At 42.7% G+C, this 17,658-nt stretch overlaps 2 protein-coding genes across 3 annotated transcripts; one reads left to right on the plus strand and one right to left on the minus strand.

Annotated features, from left to right (window-relative positions):
* Positions 1 to 693: 693 nt before the first annotated feature.
* rnf6 (ring finger protein (C3H2C3 type) 6) lies at positions 694 to 6,935 on the minus strand. 2 transcript variants are annotated; one of them, XM_030756985.1, is made up of 4 exons: positions 6,858 to 6,935; positions 5,679 to 5,834; positions 5,390 to 5,554; positions 694 to 4,389 (listed from the first exon to the last, which is right to left on the minus strand). In XM_030756985.1, the coding sequence occupies exons 2-4, from the start codon at positions 5,818 to 5,820 to the stop codon at positions 2,537 to 2,539; spliced, it is 2,160 nt and encodes a 719-aa protein (XP_030612845.1). In that variant the 5' UTR covers positions 5,821 to 5,834; positions 6,858 to 6,935; the 3' UTR covers positions 694 to 2,536. The 2 variants fall into 2 exon arrangements, with proteins under 2 accessions (XP_030612845.1, XP_030612846.1); XM_030756986.1 differs by lacking the exons at positions 5,390 to 5,554; positions 6,858 to 6,935 and having other exon boundaries at positions 694 to 4,297; positions 5,766 to 5,834.
* Positions 6,936 to 8,209: 1,274 nt separating this feature from the next.
* On the plus strand, positions 8,210 to 17,499 carry cdk8 (cyclin dependent kinase 8). The gene is made up of 13 exons (XM_030756510.1): positions 8,210 to 8,652; positions 9,903 to 9,978; positions 10,333 to 10,443; positions 11,123 to 11,263; positions 11,741 to 11,798; positions 11,895 to 12,026; positions 12,123 to 12,266; positions 13,008 to 13,077; positions 13,259 to 13,331; positions 14,953 to 15,050; positions 15,249 to 15,327; positions 15,512 to 15,670; positions 16,449 to 17,499. Exons 1-13 carry the CDS (start codon positions 8,525 to 8,527, stop codon positions 16,572 to 16,574), a joined length of 1,395 nt encoding a protein of 464 aa, XP_030612370.1. The 5' UTR covers positions 8,210 to 8,524; the 3' UTR covers positions 16,575 to 17,499.
* Positions 17,500 to 17,658: the final 159 nt, after the last annotated feature.

Raw genomic sequence — 17,658 nt, forward strand, 5'->3', positions numbered from 1 at the left:
ACACCCGCAGCTAAGTTTGATTGTGGACCTCGCAGAGTCCACACGTCGAAGAGACAGACTGCGCGCTTTCCGTCTCCATGGCGCGCCGGAGCACACGCCAAAGACGCGCATGAATAAACACATGTAGTTTCTATTTCTGTCGGTAAGCCAACCAGGTAAACACACGTCTGTGAGACAAAATGTAAACACAGAGGAATGAGGGAGATTTAAAAAAAAAAAAAGCTAAAAGTTGGTGTCAAAAATACGGTTTTATATCACTGTAGCTTACGATCAGTTTCAGTGAATGTGTGTGAGGTTTGATCTGTATCTGTGTAGTAATTATTATGCATGTTTGATTTTGTACGTGTATATGCTGTGGTTGGTGTATCTGCAGTCAATTTTCATGGCATACCTTTGAAAACTGAGAATTCATATTAGAAAATAAAATTTTGATATGTTAACAGAAATTATCCCAATAACTTATTTTTAACAGTTACAGATACTCTCCTCCTCTTTACAATTGTAAGCTAATAAAGTTAATTCTTTTGGTGTTTGGTGTAATGATAATTTGATATAGTGCTGTCCTGTAGAGTGGTTTGGGCTCATGTACTGGCCTGAATTATTTTTCAGTCCACACTGCACACACACCATTTTAATCATATACACCCATACAGCAGATATTCCAGCATAACAAAGCAGCATTTTATTACACTGTTAAGGAGCAGAGAAGAAAACCAAGGTCTTCTTTTTATTACATAGTAACATGTTCATCATAGCGGTTTTATTTACTCTCATCACATTGTAACACATTTCATATTTCAAAGGTTGATTTCCATCTTATTAAATACGAACAGAATAAATAGTCACTCCTGAATTGCCCACAACTTTCTCCAAGGTGGACATTCACCAGACAGAAGCTTTCTGAGAACCAGGTTTTATCGGTACACTGGACTTTTCCCCTCACACATATACAATTATACCACACACACACTCGCACATTCTTACAGAATAAACCGCACCGATCCTGCAGTTTTGTTAGTGATGCGTTAACCGCAGAGACAGATTAGCTCCTGTGTAATCACTGATGTACAAAGTGACTCTGGTGGGAACATGCTGACTGGTGTGGTTCAGCTAAATATCCCACCTGTCGTACACTAGAAATGCAACATTTGTCCATGTTATGTAAAAACAAATGATAAAGAGCATAGAGAAATACATTACTAACACAGCCTTATTCACATGTGTGCACTGGTACTGGAACTTAAACAGGTAGCAACCATTGCACAGACCCAATCGTGGAGGGAGGGGGGGGGGGGGTTCTCATTAGCAGAACATTATTGGAGAATTTCAGCATCAGAACTAATGCAAAAAAAAACAAAACAAACAAAACCCATCTCATTAAGTAAGGACTTTGAGTTACCTGGAGAACTGCAAAAACTGAAAATGTATTTCCTTTTTTATATTCCATGTGACAGGCTAACTATGCAACCTCATGCCAAAGGTCCCGTTAGGTGTGAGCCTAAAAACAGCAACAGGAACTGAGCTCAAACATTGATTTCATAGATAAGAATGCTTTGCTTAAGTGGAGATGATAATCAGGCATTACAATGTAAACAACAATGAACAGCAAAAACAAACAATACTGTCTTTTCCCTCTATTGCACAACTCATACGGACAAGTCTGAATTCCTGATTATCACATTCTGCATTTCATTCAAATTGTGCTGCTCATATGGCTAATGTTAATGGTTTCATAATGGCTGGTTTTAGCAGGTGACTTTAATGAATGACTTCTATATTGCAATTATATGGGACTTAAGGGCTCAAACAAATACTACCAGATGGCCAGAGTAAAACTTCTAAATTCAATTCAATTCAATTTTATTTATATAGCGCCAAATCACAACAAACTGTCGCCTCAAGGCGACAGTTTGTTGTGATTTGAAGACCTTGCTCATTTTTATCCAATAAATCATACACTTCTTAACCATTGTAATGGATGTTGAAGCTAAAATTACAATGAAATGAACATAAGGCTTCCTGCTTACATTCTAAATAAATGGCATGTGAAGAGCAGCTTTCTTCAAAACCTTTAAATATAAGCAGTGGTGAGTTATTTACAGCCTATAATGGAAGATAAATCAAGCCTAGAAGTGATTTGTATAGTCCAGTTGTGAGAGAGACGTCGTGTGTCAGACATCAAAGATTTAAAGTGAGACTATTCAGCAGCGGCTACAGGAGCTCCTTAATAAGCTTTAATGCCTTCTATAGACATGAGTCTCTGAAGCGTTTTCGCAGAGACCAGCAAACTAGGTCACAGGAAGAAGAAAATGAAATAACAATGAGTTGTTGAAAACCAAAGGTCTAAAAAAATAAAGTTTTGTTTAGTCTCTGCATTTATAGTTTCTTATTCCACACTTTTGGTTCAACCTTCTTCAACACAATGGATATATTCAAAGAAATTAAACCATGAAAGCGCTATTTACATGCAAAGCCCACTTGGGTTTGCTCAGTCAGTGAGCAAGGAGCATGGTAGTTGTATTTGTGAGCAAATAGGTCAGTCATGATGCACTGAAAGTATAGGCTGCCTGCAGATGGGGCAGGTGTTATTTTCAGAGAGCCAGCGGTCGATGCAGTGGATGTGGAATTCGTGGGAACAGGGGAGGCGGCGCAGCTTGTTGCCTTGGATGTACTCGTTTATGCAGACGCTGCAGGCTCGACCAATCTCCCCCTCCAGGCTGGCCTGACCATAGGTACGTGTTGATAGATTGTCAATCTGCTCTTTGGTCAGGCCCCTAGGATGTTCATCATCCTCTTCATCATTGAGTAAGAAGAAATGCGCCAGCCGCAAGATGGGTAAAGTTCCATTCTCTACTAGGTTATTGGTGTCTCTGCTGGTAGCCCGTCCGTCTGTGGTGCTCACTACTCCTCCTCCGAGTCTGGCCTGCCCATTGTGGTCCTCATCAGCTCCCACCAGCCCCACCCTCTCCTGAACTACCCCACCTGTACCAACTTGGCCAGGTGTACTTTCATTTGTATGCAGACGACTGCCCGGGTTGATGTTACTATTTGTACCACTGGTATCTGCGTGGTTAGGTGCAACAGTGTCAGAATCTGCCTCTGTCTCCATTAGGGAGCTAAGCTCCCCAAATCCAGTCATGATCTGGCGTAAGATGGAACGGAGGGCAGTGGAGTTGGGCTCCCCCAGGCCTGTCTCACTGATACGCCTCAATGGAATCCGAATAGTGCTGACATAGGTGCGAATCCCAGCTCGCTCAGAACGAGAGATGGTGCGTCTAAATCCACCACTGTCGCTTTCAAATGTCACAGTATTTTCGGCAACACGGGCACGAGATCGTGTTCTGCTGGCAATGCTGTCCCGATCACGGTTTTCACCAGGTCGAATCCTTCTCACCTGCAGGTCCAACATGATGGTTGGGTGTCGTCGCACGGCTGAACTTCCTGCTCCGATTACTTGTGATTCACCTTCACGTTCAACCATCTCTACAGCTGGCTCTGTCGGAACAGCAGGTTCTGATATGGCCTCTTCAGTCTCCATTGATACAGAGGCTGTGCCACTGCCTGGTTCAACAGTACTGATGGAAGAGTTGCTGGCATCACTGCTCGAGGGCAGAGTGGCACTAGCAGCACTAATTCTGTGCAAAGGGGAACGACTTTGCCTTGACACACGAGATGAAGGCCCACTGCCATATGGAGCTCTGCGTGCACGACCACGCGATCGAGTCCTACTGCCACGTGATTCATGTCCCACTGCTGGGGCCTGTGGCGCAGACTGGGGTGACACCCGGGGGCAGTCTAAAGAAGCAGATGCATCATTCCGCCCCTGCTCTCCATCTACATTCAAGGCTTGATGTTGCAAAGATATAGTTTGATCAGGAGGAGGGTTTGGAACATTGAGAGGAGGTGCTAAAGAGTGCAAAGTGCCACCTCTCCTCTGAGTAGCAGCTGAGGCAGCCACTGGTGAAGGAAGTGCAGGGGGGCTCATAGAAAGTGTGGTAGTGCTGCTGCGTGTACGGCGTGTCTGCACCCGCCTGCTGATGGCTGGGCGGGGGGTAGGGTATGGAGCAGGCCTTGGTGTGGTTGAAGGGCGAGAGGTGGAAAAGGAAGCAGCAGTTCGTATAGAGGGTGAAGATGTGTTTGGGGCAGTCACTGGCGGCTCTGCAGTGTCCACAGTCTCATTATGCTCCCCTGGCTCTGGCTGATCATGGTTGATGTTTATCTCCAGGCTAAAACGGAATTCTCCACTGTTAGGGTTGGTCCGGCTGACAGCACGCCATGTTTGATTGCCACTCTGCCCGCTGCGAGTAGCATTACCAGTGCGTCTGAAAGTGTTCAGCCACTCCAGTAATGAGTCACCATTAGAAGTTTCTGCTCCAGGCTCTGTGCCCCCTATAGAAAAAAAAAAAAAGGTTAAGACTAGGCAAACTAACAAATATTTTTCATGAAATCTATTCTCTTACACAGGAAATTCCTAACAGGAAAGTTTGCTTGCAACAATTTGAAAGCCATTTGAAAGTTTATTCAAAATCAGCACTTAAACTGTATTTACTGTCAAGCTAAACATAGATACAAAAAAAAAAAAAAAAAAAAAAAAATCAGACTTCAACAAATTACGTTATCTTTTTTAAACCTTGCCTAAGCTGGCGCCAAACTAAATACAAGATTCATAACACCTTGGCCCACCTTCATAGAACATACTGTGAAACCTGTCCTTTATTATTTTTACTGCTGTCAGAGTCAAGTTCTTAAAGATTACTCTGTGTTTTCCTGTCAATTTTTTTTTTTTACCCTTTCTTGTAAAATCAATAGTGACTAGAAGTAGTAGTAGTAACTTTCGGCTGCTCCCTTATTTCCTAAAGCTGCATACACACTGGAAGTGTCAGTGCACATCTTTTTGAAGCTGACGGCCGGTTGCTTGCTCAGGCTCCAGTTCCCTAGGTAACCCCCTAATATGTTTACTACCAGGTCATGTGTAAATCATGGGTATTCTTCACTCTCACTGGTAGTCGCTTCATTTGCTTGCCTGGAAGTTGATAAAAGTTTATCTTGGGTCGCCCCCACTTCCTGTCGCCAGCAGTTATTTCACCTATAGCTGCTTGAAGTTGCATTATGTCATTCACTGTCTATGGTCTCTGGTCACCACATCATTGCAAATCGCTTCCTGTGTGTACGCAGCATTAGGTGTTGGCACAGCAGATAGATCCGTAAAGTGTGGGCTGTGTCTCCTCCCAGAATCAAACCAAAGATCTTTCGCATGCAAGGCAGATGTTTTACCATTATAGAGCCATTTAAATCAATAGTGACTATGTGAGACATTTATAAATAAAAAATAAATCATGAAAGATCTGGAAAGATTAGGTGAAGAACAGATCCTGCCCGTCCTTTGTACCTGCTCCTCGTCTCCCTCCAGCGCTTCTCTCCTCTCCCTCACTGCTGCTGCTCTGCTGCTCTCCAGGCTCAGAAGTCTGCGAGCGCTGCTCTGTAGGGGGCTGAGATGACAAACGTTCTTTTGCTCCATCCAGACGCTGGCGGAGCTCCTCAGCAGTCACCTCGCCTGTAAAACATAATGAACATTTCATATGCTTTTTCTTTTTAAAAAAAATCTAAAATATATGTGGGTACATTTACACCAACAGTCCTACGCAGTGCATAAACACAAACTGTGTGCCCCTCCTTACCGGGAGTGCCCAGCAGGTTGCCATCTCTCATTAGACGGTATTCTTCTTCACTCAGTTCATTAATGAAGTGATAGTACGCCTCCTCCCTTCGAAGACGCTCTGCCTGCCTCCGCCGTTCATCTCCCCCACCAGGAGGGTCCATCACCGTGTAAAGTGCTGGCAGACAAATGAGCAAGGGTCAGTCTGAGTCGAAGTATCACTCAAGATAGCTACTCTAGACATTTGTCTTTATAATATGTTGGAGATTAACATGAGTCATGTGCCAGTAAACTGTTACCTGATTCTATTTTGGACAGGCAAAGATCAAACTCGGTTATAAAGCACGCAGTTACTGAGCTATAATTGCGCAAAATGCAGCGCAAATAAGAGGTGTTTACTCAACGTTGCCTTTGAGCGACTAATCTCTACCCAAGGGTGACAGTTAATACAGCGCCACCCATTTTCTGTCGAAAGACTCCCAATCAAAAAGAATGGGTATGGCTACGTTAATCTTGCTAACGTTTAGCCCGGAGGCTAGCGCCGAAAATTCATCTAATTTAATATGTATGAAAATGCTCAGTTAAGTCACTATCACAGTAAATCTATGCGACAGTAACAATAAAGCAGTCATAATGAAACCTAACATTAACCGAGTGACAACAGTATCTACGGAAGGCCATGTTGAAGACAGCGGAATAAAGCAACAAAACTGGCGTTGTCATCCTGGTTAGCCGCCAATCAGCGGCATAATCGTCCTGACGGACATCCAGGCATCCAGTCAGCGTTTAACAGAGGCGGGACGTGATGAACTGAAAAAGGAGGCTTCTTAAACGCAAGGCAAACAGTGAAAGACAAAGAATCTCATCAGCATTATTAGAGAATTACAAAATCCCGAGGTTAACATCTGGTGTCGATTAACCCCAACACTTATTCAGCATTACAATTAGCACTGTGGACATTCCAAGTGTCATTTAATTGCGCAGTGCTTCAGTTGCTAACTCAGCGCTAGCCCGTTAGCACAACCAGCGAATATCATTAGCTGCGCTAGCCCGACCCGCCTGCGCGCTGCGAGGCTGATTAACTTTTCATATATTATCACGGCAGAGCATTTTATCAAGCAGTGGGTGTACACTGAACCTATCCCTTAACCCCAGCATACTTTTATAAGAGATGACAGCGACATTTAAAAGAATTTCATACCTTACGAGGCAGCTGTAATATGGACGGTTCGCTTTGCTCGCACTGCTCTTACATCAAGATGGGACCAGCGGTGCTACACTATAGCGCCCGTCAAAAACAAGATACCCGGCTATGTTGGTTCCTACTTAACATGTTGGTTCCTACCTAATATATAGTGTATTTGTCCAATTCTCTTTCAAGTTTTCAACTTAATAACTGAGAAGTTATTTTCCCAATTTCGAGTTATTTTCTCTGAAGTTTGACTTACTAAGTCGAAATTTTGTGACAGCCTTAAAGTTTGACTTATGGATGGCTAAAAAAAAAAAAGAGTTTTGTTTTTTGTTTTGTTTTGACAGTGGCAGAAACAAGCTTCCACACCACATTAGGGCTATTGTTTGCCTTTTTTGGATGTTAAATATTGCCAGTCATACATGGCACTCTTATTGCCACCTGTAAAAGTTGCTAGCTGCAGAAGCTTAAAAAAATAGCTTGCAATCCCGATGTATGGTGAGTGAATGGGTTCTTGGATCAACCATAGCAGTTTTACACTTTAAAAAATACTTTAAGCTGATCATGGTTTTGTGACAGTTGAGTTAAATGTCCCATTTGATTTTCAATGAGCGTGGGATTAGGAGGGACGGGATTTGAAATGAGTGCATCAGAGGCACAGCTCGGGTTGAAGCAAAGTTAAAGAGGCAAGGCTGAGATGGTTTGGACGTGCGTAGAGGAGGGATAGAGGATATATTGGACAAAGGATGCTGAATATAGAGATAGCAGGCAAGAGGAAAAGAGGAAAACCACAGAGAAGATTCATGGATGTAGTCAAAAAAGTTAATGTGACAGAGGAGGATGCTAGGGATAGGGTGAGATGGAGGAAGATGATCCGCTGCGGTGACCTCTAAAAGGAGAAACTGAAAGAAGATAAAAAGATAAAAATACAATTGTTTTCTTTCTATCCCTATTCTACATGTTTTATTAATTTATCCTGTGTTTTTCCATTCCCCATTCACTGTTTTACAATTTCACTCTCTAATTACATACATCCTATTTAAATTATTTCACATTTTCATCTCAATCTGCACTGTTTGGATCCTAATTTACTCATTCCCTTGAATTCATATCAAACGTTTGTGGTGGACAGATATTTGTTTGCACAATCCACATCACAGCCTTGCAATAAACCACAACATGGCAAAATATGTGAGCTTTTCTTAGGCACACAGACATTATGATTGAATAAAGTCAAATCTCAGCTCTATTTCTTGAGAGTGAGAATTTCCACGTGGTGTAGCCCGTCTTTCCATTTTCTTCGGCTCTTTCTCTGCTGCAGGGGCTGTATTCACGACATTTTACGACAATGCCGTGCGTGAATACGCCGTCGTTACCGAGTGAAGTGCGTCCCTTTGGAGCAGATACCGGCTGAGAGAAACGCAGCAACAAGATAAAGGAATATATTTGGGGCTCGTTTCCACCAGGACCATTTCGGAGCGCCGCGCATCTCTCCCGGAGCGTTACATTTGAGCCGAGAACTCGATGTGAAAGCTGGGCTTGGAGGAAGAAAGAGCCACGCTGGAGAAGGCAACTAGCTGAATTACCAAACCGAGCTCGTTGGAGGAGCCTTAGTTGCCTCCCAAGCGACGCTTTGAAAAAGGAAGAAGCGGATACATTCAGGCCAAACGGTGGTGAAAATGGACTATGATTTTAAAGTGAAGCTGACCGGCGAAAGAGAGCGTGTCGAGGACCTGTTTGAGTACGAAGGATGCAAAGTGGGCAGAGGCACCTACGGCCATGTATACAAGGCGAAGAGAAAAGATGGGTGAGTTGATGAACAGCAAGGCCTTTAGCCAGTGAACCCTTAGCCAGCCCCAGCCCCCCCTCTCCCATATAAATGTTACCTCTCTCCTCTTCCTCCCCGTTCAAGGCCACTTGCAGATGAGGAGTGTTGCAGTGGGTTGATGTAGAGACAAAAGAGAGCAATGTGAGCAGTTTCAGCTCGCACTGTTGGGATGCTGGTAAAGCTTTGTGTCGGGCACAAAAAACACCGACATATGGTTTAACCACTGGGATTGGAGCTTTCCTTTCTCGTGCATCTGTTTTGCAATTTTCATGCCCAGCACTAGGTGCTATTTTATTTATTTCAGGTAAGGTTTTTTTGTGTGTGTGTTTATTTTCGCCTGGCGATGTGGTAAATGCGATACAGCAGGTGCAGCTGTAAGCACTTGTTGATGTTCTTTTTTTTTTTTTTTTTTTTGAAATAAAGGTATAGCTTCTATTATGCATGAGGAAAATGGCTCTACAGATACTTATACAAAATTTTGTATAAGTATGTATAATAATATTGTTTTTTTGTTGTTGTTTTTTGTTTTTTTTTAGGCTTTATTAAGGAAAATAAGCATGCAGTGCAGGTTTCCAGCTGGACCCTTACTGTAGACTCTGTGGTGCATGGTTAGTGTGTTAATCCCTCAGGATGCCAGGGCGCCACCCACCTTTCCTTCTAAAACTTTCCTGCTGTTTCTAATGTGAGCCTTGTAACAGTCTTAACTGTGTCTGGACCAGAGGCTGAGGGAGAGCTCAAGACAGTTTAAGCTACCAGTCCCGTTATTACAGCCCGGACATACTGGCAGCAGGAACCACACAAAAGAGCCCTAAAGTGTTTAAAGATGTCTGTATTTCACTTTAGGAGCCTGCTTTTTATGAGACTTTGAGCAGAGTTGCGCTGCTGCGTTTGGACGAGGCCTGAGGAAGCACAAAGCCTGGGTTTATGAGAAGATTTAGGGAGGGAGGGGTTGTAACCAATTCATTCAAGTAAGAGCCAGTCCCAGTGCTCTGTTTGTCCCTTGCCAGCTGCCAGACAGGCCCCGTTTCCTTTCCCTCTCTATTGTTTTGACCCTCAGAGGTGAGCTTGATTACACAAATTTGGAGGTAAAGCAATTCAGCCTCTTCTCAGAGTCTCAGTGCCAGCTGCCAAGTGCCGCCTCTTTATATTGCTGTGCAAACGGCTCTCAGGGGGCCCAAGGTCTGGTCTGGTCTGGTGTTGATGTTGCTCTGCCCTCTCTGTGTTTGTAGGAAGGATGATAAGGACTACGCCCTCAAGCAGATTGAAGGCACTGGCATCTCCATGTCAGCCTGCAGAGAGATTGCAGTAAGAGCTCCTTGCCTTACTCTGTTCCTTTGTTTGGTCTGTGATTAAACACCTTCATGTCGTTCCAAGTGCTTTATGTAATGTCTGAATGACCTTCACACACTAGTTTTTGTCAAGAAAGTGAAATATATTAAATACAAGCAATCGCAAAAAGAACTCTAAAAGAATAAAAGTGTTCAGTTGTGGAAGTGATATCATGTCCACCCCCTTTATGTATAATTTCCAGTAATCAGTGAAGTCACTTCCTCATAGTTAGCAGCAATCGCTTGCATTAAACAAATGCAAAGTGTTTCATTCATGATGTCTGCTGTGAGATTGTGTGGTCAGCCTTCTGAGTGGGTTTGTATGTTGCAGCTGCTGCGGGAGCTGAAGCACCCCAATGTCATCTCACTGCAGAAGGTTTTCCTGTCACATGCAGACCGTAAAGTATGGCTGCTCTTTGACTATGCTGAACATGATCTCTGGGTAAAAGGCAAACACACACACACACACACACACACACACACACACACACACACACACACACTTGCGCTGCATGATATGACATATCACATATATTATCAAGGGAATGCATGTTGATATTTTTGTTTATTTTAAGCATTTCTTTATTAGTTTGTATTCATATGCATTTCACATGTTGCAGATTTTAACCCATTTAGACAAGCACATAGATGTGACTTTAAAACAGAACTCTATTCACAATTAGGTCATATATGTCTGTGCATTTTGATCTTTTTGTTTTTTTTTAAATGCCAAATTGCTTTTAGTGCTGATGTATTCACATTCACCATCAGCCAGTAATAAGGAAGGAGACTCAAAATGGTGCTAATTATGCACTGCTAGGTCTCATTAAAGCACACAAATCCACCAAGACGTATTCCACATTGAGCAGTTAAACCTCTGCTGCATTACAGTTGGCAGAAAGTGAGAACTGAGTTAGATGCCATTTTCTGCCACAGAGCAGCAACAATTGCATTCCCTTCCCAAGGAAGTGGAAACACATGTCACAAACATGAGACTCCCTCAACTCGCCTGCAGCACATTTACACTTGTGATCATATGTAGCAAAACGTGCATTTCAGTCAGTCTGTACGTGTACCCCTGCTCACCGTTTTACCTTTTTTTTTTTTTTTTTTTCCCGTAGCACATTATTAAGTTCCACAGAGCATCTAAGGCCAACAAGAAGCCGCTTCAGTTGCCTAGAGGAATGGTGAAGTCTCTGCTCTATCAGATACTGGATGGCATCCATTACCTCCACGCCAACTGGGTCCTCCATAGAGATCTTGTAAGAGGATTGGGGAACAGGAGGGTGTTTAGCTCGAAGGAAAAACACGGTTAAACAGTTTAATGAGAGATGGAAAGATTGTTTTTGGGTTGAGAATATTTGGAAGGCTTATGTCAGTCTGTATGTTTTCAGATGGATATGCAGATGAACAGTGTTTGCTAACATTTCTTAGGTTATTTTGAGAGTATTTGAAAATAGTAACTTGTTAACAGATTTAACAGGATGCCAAATTTTCTGCCGTAAGTGAGGTAGAAATGTAGTAGACCTTCTCTCCTTTGGGAAATTGCAGTCATTTGTCCACTAGAGGGCAGCAACAAAGAGTTTTGATTGCATTAAACATGCACAACTGTAGTTTAGAAACTGGGCCAAAGAAAGCTGAATTAATTACTAGGAAGTTTCCCTGTCAGATGTTTGGACTGTAGAAACATTTTTATCTGTGTGTGTGTGTGTGTGTGTGTGTCTGTTTGTCCCCATCAGAAACCAGCGAACATTTTAGTGATGGGGGAAGGGCCAGAGAGGGGTAGAGTAAAGATTGGTATGTATAGTGTTTCCTTTTTTCATTCATTTTTCTAAAGTTTATTTGCTGCTTAGTTTATCTCTCAGCTCACTGACACATATATCCGATGTGCAGCGGACATGGGGTTTGCTCGTCTCTTCAATTCACCGCTGAAGCCTTTAGCCGATCTCGACCCTGTGGTGGTCACCTTCTGGTACAGAGCACCTGAACTGCTGCTGGGGGCTCGGCACTACACCAAAGCCATCGGTGAGTTTGTGTCGCGCCGCCTGTCTGTCGTCCTCCTTGTGTGTGCATGTGCAACCACTTTTACCGATCTGAGCTGAAGTTGGTGTGTGCTTACAGACATCTGGGCGATTGGCTGCATTTTTGCGGAGCTGCTGACGTCTGAGCCCATATTCCACTGTCGCCAGGAGGATATCAAGACCAGTAACCCTTACCATCATGACCAGCTGGACCGCATCTTTAATGTCATGGGTTTCCCTGCTGGTGAGACTTGACGGTCTCCATTTAAAATTATTACATGAAGTGATTTACCTGATTTTCCACTGTATTTATATTAATGGTGTTAACCTACTGTAGACAAACTGTGTTGTATTTTCAGTGGAGACGTTGTGTGGAAGGAAAAGCATTTTCCATCCCTGGCTGAGGAAGATTATTTCCTTGGTCTTTTCAGGCTCCTTTTTCTAAGGGCAATAATGTGGTCTAAGCGCACATCAATCCTCTGACATGTTAGATGAAGCCAAGTCACAAACACAGAAACCTTTACTTGCAGGGCTGCATTTGGGCCTATTTTTTCCAGTTCACTTAAGCTGCTCCTGCTCTTATTTCTTCTGCTATCACCGCTGTTCTAGCTGTATAATTCACCAGTGCATTTGATGGACTGTGTTTAGATTTAGCAGAAAATGGGGGCAAATTTTACCGTCTCATTATCATGTTTGGCAATTAAACTTATGGGGTTTTGCTGAAAAGCTTAGAGATAATAGATATGAATGCTTAAAAGCTCCCACATGAGCAAATTAATTTCAGTTTTGTAGAAAAAAAAAATCTTATTATGTTTGCCGAAATGTAAATTCATTGTGCACAGTATAAACAAAAGGCTGTTACGGGGCAATTACAAGCATTTCTGCTTAAAATAAAAACAACGCAGACCCTACAACCTAAATAATCTGTGCTTGATGAGAGTGAGGGTGTGGCATGCTGTAATCCTGTGTTTTCCTCATTTGACAGATAAAGACTGGGAGGACATCAAAAAGATGCCAGAACACTCCACACTGATGAAAGACTTTAGGAGGAACACGTGAGTCTGCAGAGCAACACTGTCCTATTTTTTTTTTCTTTTAAGATCAGAGCAAATCAGGTCTGCTGGTTAAAAGACATATTTGGGTGCTGTTATTTTTACTTATCACTTAATGACTGTTATGCAGGATAATTGCACTGAAGGCATGCCATTAAAATAATTTTCTCCTAATCTTCCGCAGATACACAAACTGCAGCCTTATAAAGTACATGGAAAAACATAAAGTTAAACCAGATAGCAAAGCATTCCACTTGGTAAGTTAAACTGCCTCAGTATAGGGGGTAATTACGTGTAAGAGTTTACCATCATTTGCTATTTTGTTGCTTACACCTGCCATTACTGGGACGGATCCCCATTTGCTTTTAGAAGTGCGTTCATTCTTCAGATGCTGTTCTTCAGATTTGCATGTTAGCATCATGCAGTTGTGCGTGATGTTATTTTCTTCCTCTGACACATTCCAGAGGTGCTTTATTGTGTTAAGATCTGGTGACTGGAGGCAAAACAAATAATGAGATGATATGAGCTTCGGGACACGGTGCTCTATCCTGCTGAAAGTAGCCTTGAGAAGATGGTACACTGGTCAGAAAGAGGTGACATTTAAATGTTGCTTAGTCTGTGCTAACGAGCTCAAAGTGTGTGTCGTTGCACTGGCAGCAGCCTGAACAGTTAGTTCCTTCTACACTGAGACCGTGCTCCAGTGCGTGCTCTTTGACAGCATCTCAGCCTTGCGGGGTCAGATGTGCATTGTGTAACACAACAGCAGAACGTAGTGTGTCATGTCCCTTTTGCACAGACATAGACCCAACCTTCTACCTACACACTTTCACTCTGTTTGTTTGTTTGTGTGGAGGCTTTGCCACATTATTCCAAAAACTTAAGTAGCCTTAAGTATAAGTTGGCTCTAACACCCTCTAACTCCAGGCCTGTACATGTCTGTGTCAGATATGGATGACTTCTGTGGGATTATTTCAGGACTGTTGCAGTAATAAACAAAATGAAATGGCTTTAGTAAATTTGTGTTTGTACTTGGCATAGGGCTGCGTAATTTACTATTGTTGTTTTTTATTATGTAATATCTGATTACAGTGTAAATTGCCCAAGATGCTGATTACAAGTTGCAAAGAGCTTGCACTGTATTTCTACCCCTACCCCTTAATCACGAGACCCTTCGGCAGCTGCAAATGTGACAGTCGTCACAGAGTGGGAGAGTGTAAGAGACAGATTGGAATCACGCCTCAACTGCTGGCTTAAAGGAAAAACAGTGCTGCCCCCCAACCTCCCCTTTCTGTCTCTGACCTTTTTACACAGAACAGTGAGGTGGAATGAAGGCGCAGTCCTGCCAGGAAAATACTGTGCAAAAGAGGCAAGGGATAGGTAGGCAGGATGGGTCAATACAGTCATCAGATTAGGAAATGTTTTTCCAAACCTCCACTGGCCAGTTCTAAACTCACAGTAGTGGGATTCATTGTGGTCTCCTTGTGTTGTGACATCCTGAGATGCTCTCCTGCACACCTTGGTTGTAACAAGTGACTCTGGCCTCTGCCATCATTTTGTCCCAGATAATCACTGCTTATCAAATAAGAGTATTCTCTTTAAAGTGTAGCGATTGTCGTGTTTAAAGATCAGCATTTTCTCAAACATTGAAATCAGCCTGCCAGGCAGCTTCAGCAGTGACTGGCTACTTAGATATTTTCCTCAAGAAGCATTGGAATGGGTGTAACTTGTAAAGTGGCCAGTGGGTGTCTGGTGCTCTTATGATGGAAAATATATCAGCCATACCAGTGTGGTCTGGTAACAAATGAAGTGTGCGTTTTCATTGTATTACTTTATTTGCATCGTGTTTGAGACTAACGCTGGGTACACTATACGTTACAGCTGCAAAAGCTATTGACCATGGACCCCATCCGTAGAATCACATCCGAGCAGGCCATGCAGGACCCCTACTTTTTAGAGGAGCCTCTACCCACCTCTGAGTGAGTTACAGCAAACACACACCCATACACAGAGCCTACATTCAGTTTACAAGATAGTTGTTCTATATTGTGCTCATCCTTAGCTTAAGTTACATGATCTAGGGATGTCTTGAGCAGGTCTCTTAGCTAATTAGCTCAGAGTCATGGGAATAAATGTTTGAAGATGACAAGCCTCTTTGCCTTCTTTTTTTCCCCTAGTGTGTTTGCAGGCTGCCAGATTCCCTACCCCAAGAGGGAGTTCCTGACAGAGGAGGAGCCAGAGGATAAGGCAGACAAAGTAAATATTACATATCCATCTGCCACATACTATCTCATTAAAGTTATTATTTGATGAATAGATAATATAGAAAAGAAAAAGAGAAACGTAGAAAATGTAGTAAATCCACAACAAAGCTGAACAACATGTAGTTTAACAATATACAGTACATAGTATAATAAAGCAATATTTTTGTGGCTTTTAGAAGAACCAGCAGCAGCAACAGGGAAACAACCACACAAATGGGGCGGGGCACACTGGCAACCCAGATAACAGCCACGCCCAGGGCCCGCCTCTAAAGAAAGTGCGAGTTGTCCCGCCCACCACTACCTCAGGTGGCCTCATTATGACCTCAGACTACCAGGTAAATCTGTCTCTCTCATACGTTCATCGTCACTGTGTCTGGGATTCCATCTATGTTATGTAAATTTTGTACTGGGACGTATATTATAATAGTAAAATATCTGAAATCATCCTGAAAGAGAGATGGGGAACTTTTTTTTAAATTATTATTATTATTATTATTATTATTATTATTATTATTATTATTATTATTATTATACTTGACAGAACAATCCATCTCAAACGTGACATGATCTTAACACAAGTTGGTAAAAAGAAGAAATAAAAATAGTGGGTGTTATCTCCACACCTAACCTCTAGAGACAGGCAACATCAAAGAAATGCATATACAGAAAAAATAGCACAGTTTTGTTTTGCAGGAGAAACGCTGCATTCACAGGCCAGACCAGTTTAGAAATCCCTTGACAGCATAAGAAGTTGTAAGAAAATTTTTATAGCTCCCACTTTGAAAAGATGCTTACATGAAACGGAAGTATTGGGAATACACGCCATTATAAGATTTCTGCTTTAAATATCCTCCCTAGTGCCAAACCTCAATATGTTAGATACCCTGTTGTGTTTGAAGTGTATATTACTTCATTTTCTGGAAGATGGAGAAGGTGTTTTGTAGCATTTCATCTTTGTGGGCTGCCTCCATGTGGCCAAAAAGTTGTTACTGCGTGCCCAAACAACTTTTACTGGAATATGTTTGTTGTTCAGTTTAAATGTAAATGAAACCGTTACATTAACTAAATTTCATGAAGCTCTCACAGCCTTCTTTGTTGTTTTTATTCCTGTAGCGCTCCAATCCACATGCTGCCTACCAGAACCCTGGACCAAGCACATCACTGCCCCAGAGCAGCATGGGATACTCCTCTACCTCCCAACAGCCGCCCCAGTACTCCCACCAGACCCACCGCTACTGAAACACCCCTCCCACGCACACTTACACACATTAATAGACACATGTACACACACAGCCCTCGCCACGCCCACTTGAACGAATGTACCGAGGGATGTGGGGGTGTCCAGGGCAACAAAACCCACCCTGCCCCACCCCACTCCACCTCACAGAGGGCACCATCTCTCCAGCAGTCCGTTAGGCCAGAAAGAAATGGTCTTCACTTGTTCCAGATAACACACCGCAGTATTAGAAACACACCTATAGAGAAAACCTGATAGGTGAGACACAAAGTGGGAGGAAGGTTAAAAAATAAGAGGAAATTTTGCTTGAATCCAATCTGTTTCTGTTACTTAGACGTAAGAGAAGATGGCTTGGTTTGAAGGAAATGTTAATCTGTTGCGTCATATCCTCCCCCCCCTTCTTCTTCACCTCCTTCACCTACACCCTACCCTGGCCGGTTTACCCTTTTCCTGTCAAAGCTGGGATGAAACTGAAAGCTGCTATGTGACTGCCAACGTTGACAGATTCCCTGTCCTCCTGTCTGTATCTCTGTCCGTTTATTTTGTGCGAGCGGCCCCACGAGGGCCTCAGCTGAGGACTGAACTGAGCTGCTGTGAAACGTGCTGGGAGGATGCGGAGCCACTCGCAGCTGTGGCGCTGAGGGTTTTTGTTCAGAGAGGACAAAATAAAAATAAAAAAAAAAATTAAATGACAAAAAGATTTTAGTAGTTTCTAATTTAATCTGTTTTCATGGTTCTGTTTTTTCATGGCGAGAGCGGCAAAGCAGCTTGCGCTGACTGCTCATATGCTGTGGTTAAGCCTTACAACATGATGACAAAAACCAATCAATCGCATGGAGGATGGCAGGCAGAACATGCATTGTACTGTAATGTATTGAAATATTTTACATGAAGCAAGTATCCTGACAATAAAAGTGGAATCATTAATGTTGTCAGTCTTTTGTTTTTGAGTAACATTTTTCATCTTTCTACTTTTTCTGGTAACAAAGTGAAACTCATCAGACCAGGCGACATTTTTCCAGTCTTCCATTGTCTGATTTTGGTGCAAATTGTAGTCTTAATTTCTTGTTCTTAGCTGACAGTAGT

This window comes from Archocentrus centrarchus, chromosome 20 (genome assembly GCF_007364275.1).
Source record: "Archocentrus centrarchus isolate MPI-CPG fArcCen1 chromosome 20, fArcCen1, whole genome shotgun sequence".
NCBI classification, from domain to species: domain Eukaryota; kingdom Metazoa; phylum Chordata; class Actinopteri; order Cichliformes; family Cichlidae; genus Archocentrus; species Archocentrus centrarchus.

Bases quoted from the DNA above. Each gene is read 5' to 3' on its own strand.
- rnf6 (XM_030756985.1), bottom strand. From the start codon at position 5,820: ATGGACCCTCCTGGTGGGGGAGATGAACGGCGGAGGCAGGCAGAGCGT. The intron at 5,555-5,678 runs GTAAGGAGGGGC...TATGTTTTACAG, and splicing joins CAACCTGCTGGGCACTCCCG to GCGAGGTGACTGCTGAGGAG. The intron at 4,390-5,389 runs GTACAAAGGACG...TTTTTTCTATAG, and splicing joins TGGAGGGAGACGAGGAGCAG to GGGGCACAGAGCCTGGAGCA.
- cdk8 (XM_030756510.1), top strand. From the start codon at position 8,525: ATGGACTATGATTTTAAAGTGAAGCTGACCGGCGAAAGAGAGCGTGTC. The intron at 11,799-11,894 runs GTATGTATAGTG...TCCGATGTGCAG, and splicing joins GAGGGGTAGAGTAAAGATTG to CGGACATGGGGTTTGCTCGT. The intron at 13,078-13,258 runs GTGAGTCTGCAG...AATCTTCCGCAG, and splicing joins AAAGACTTTAGGAGGAACAC to ATACACAAACTGCAGCCTTA.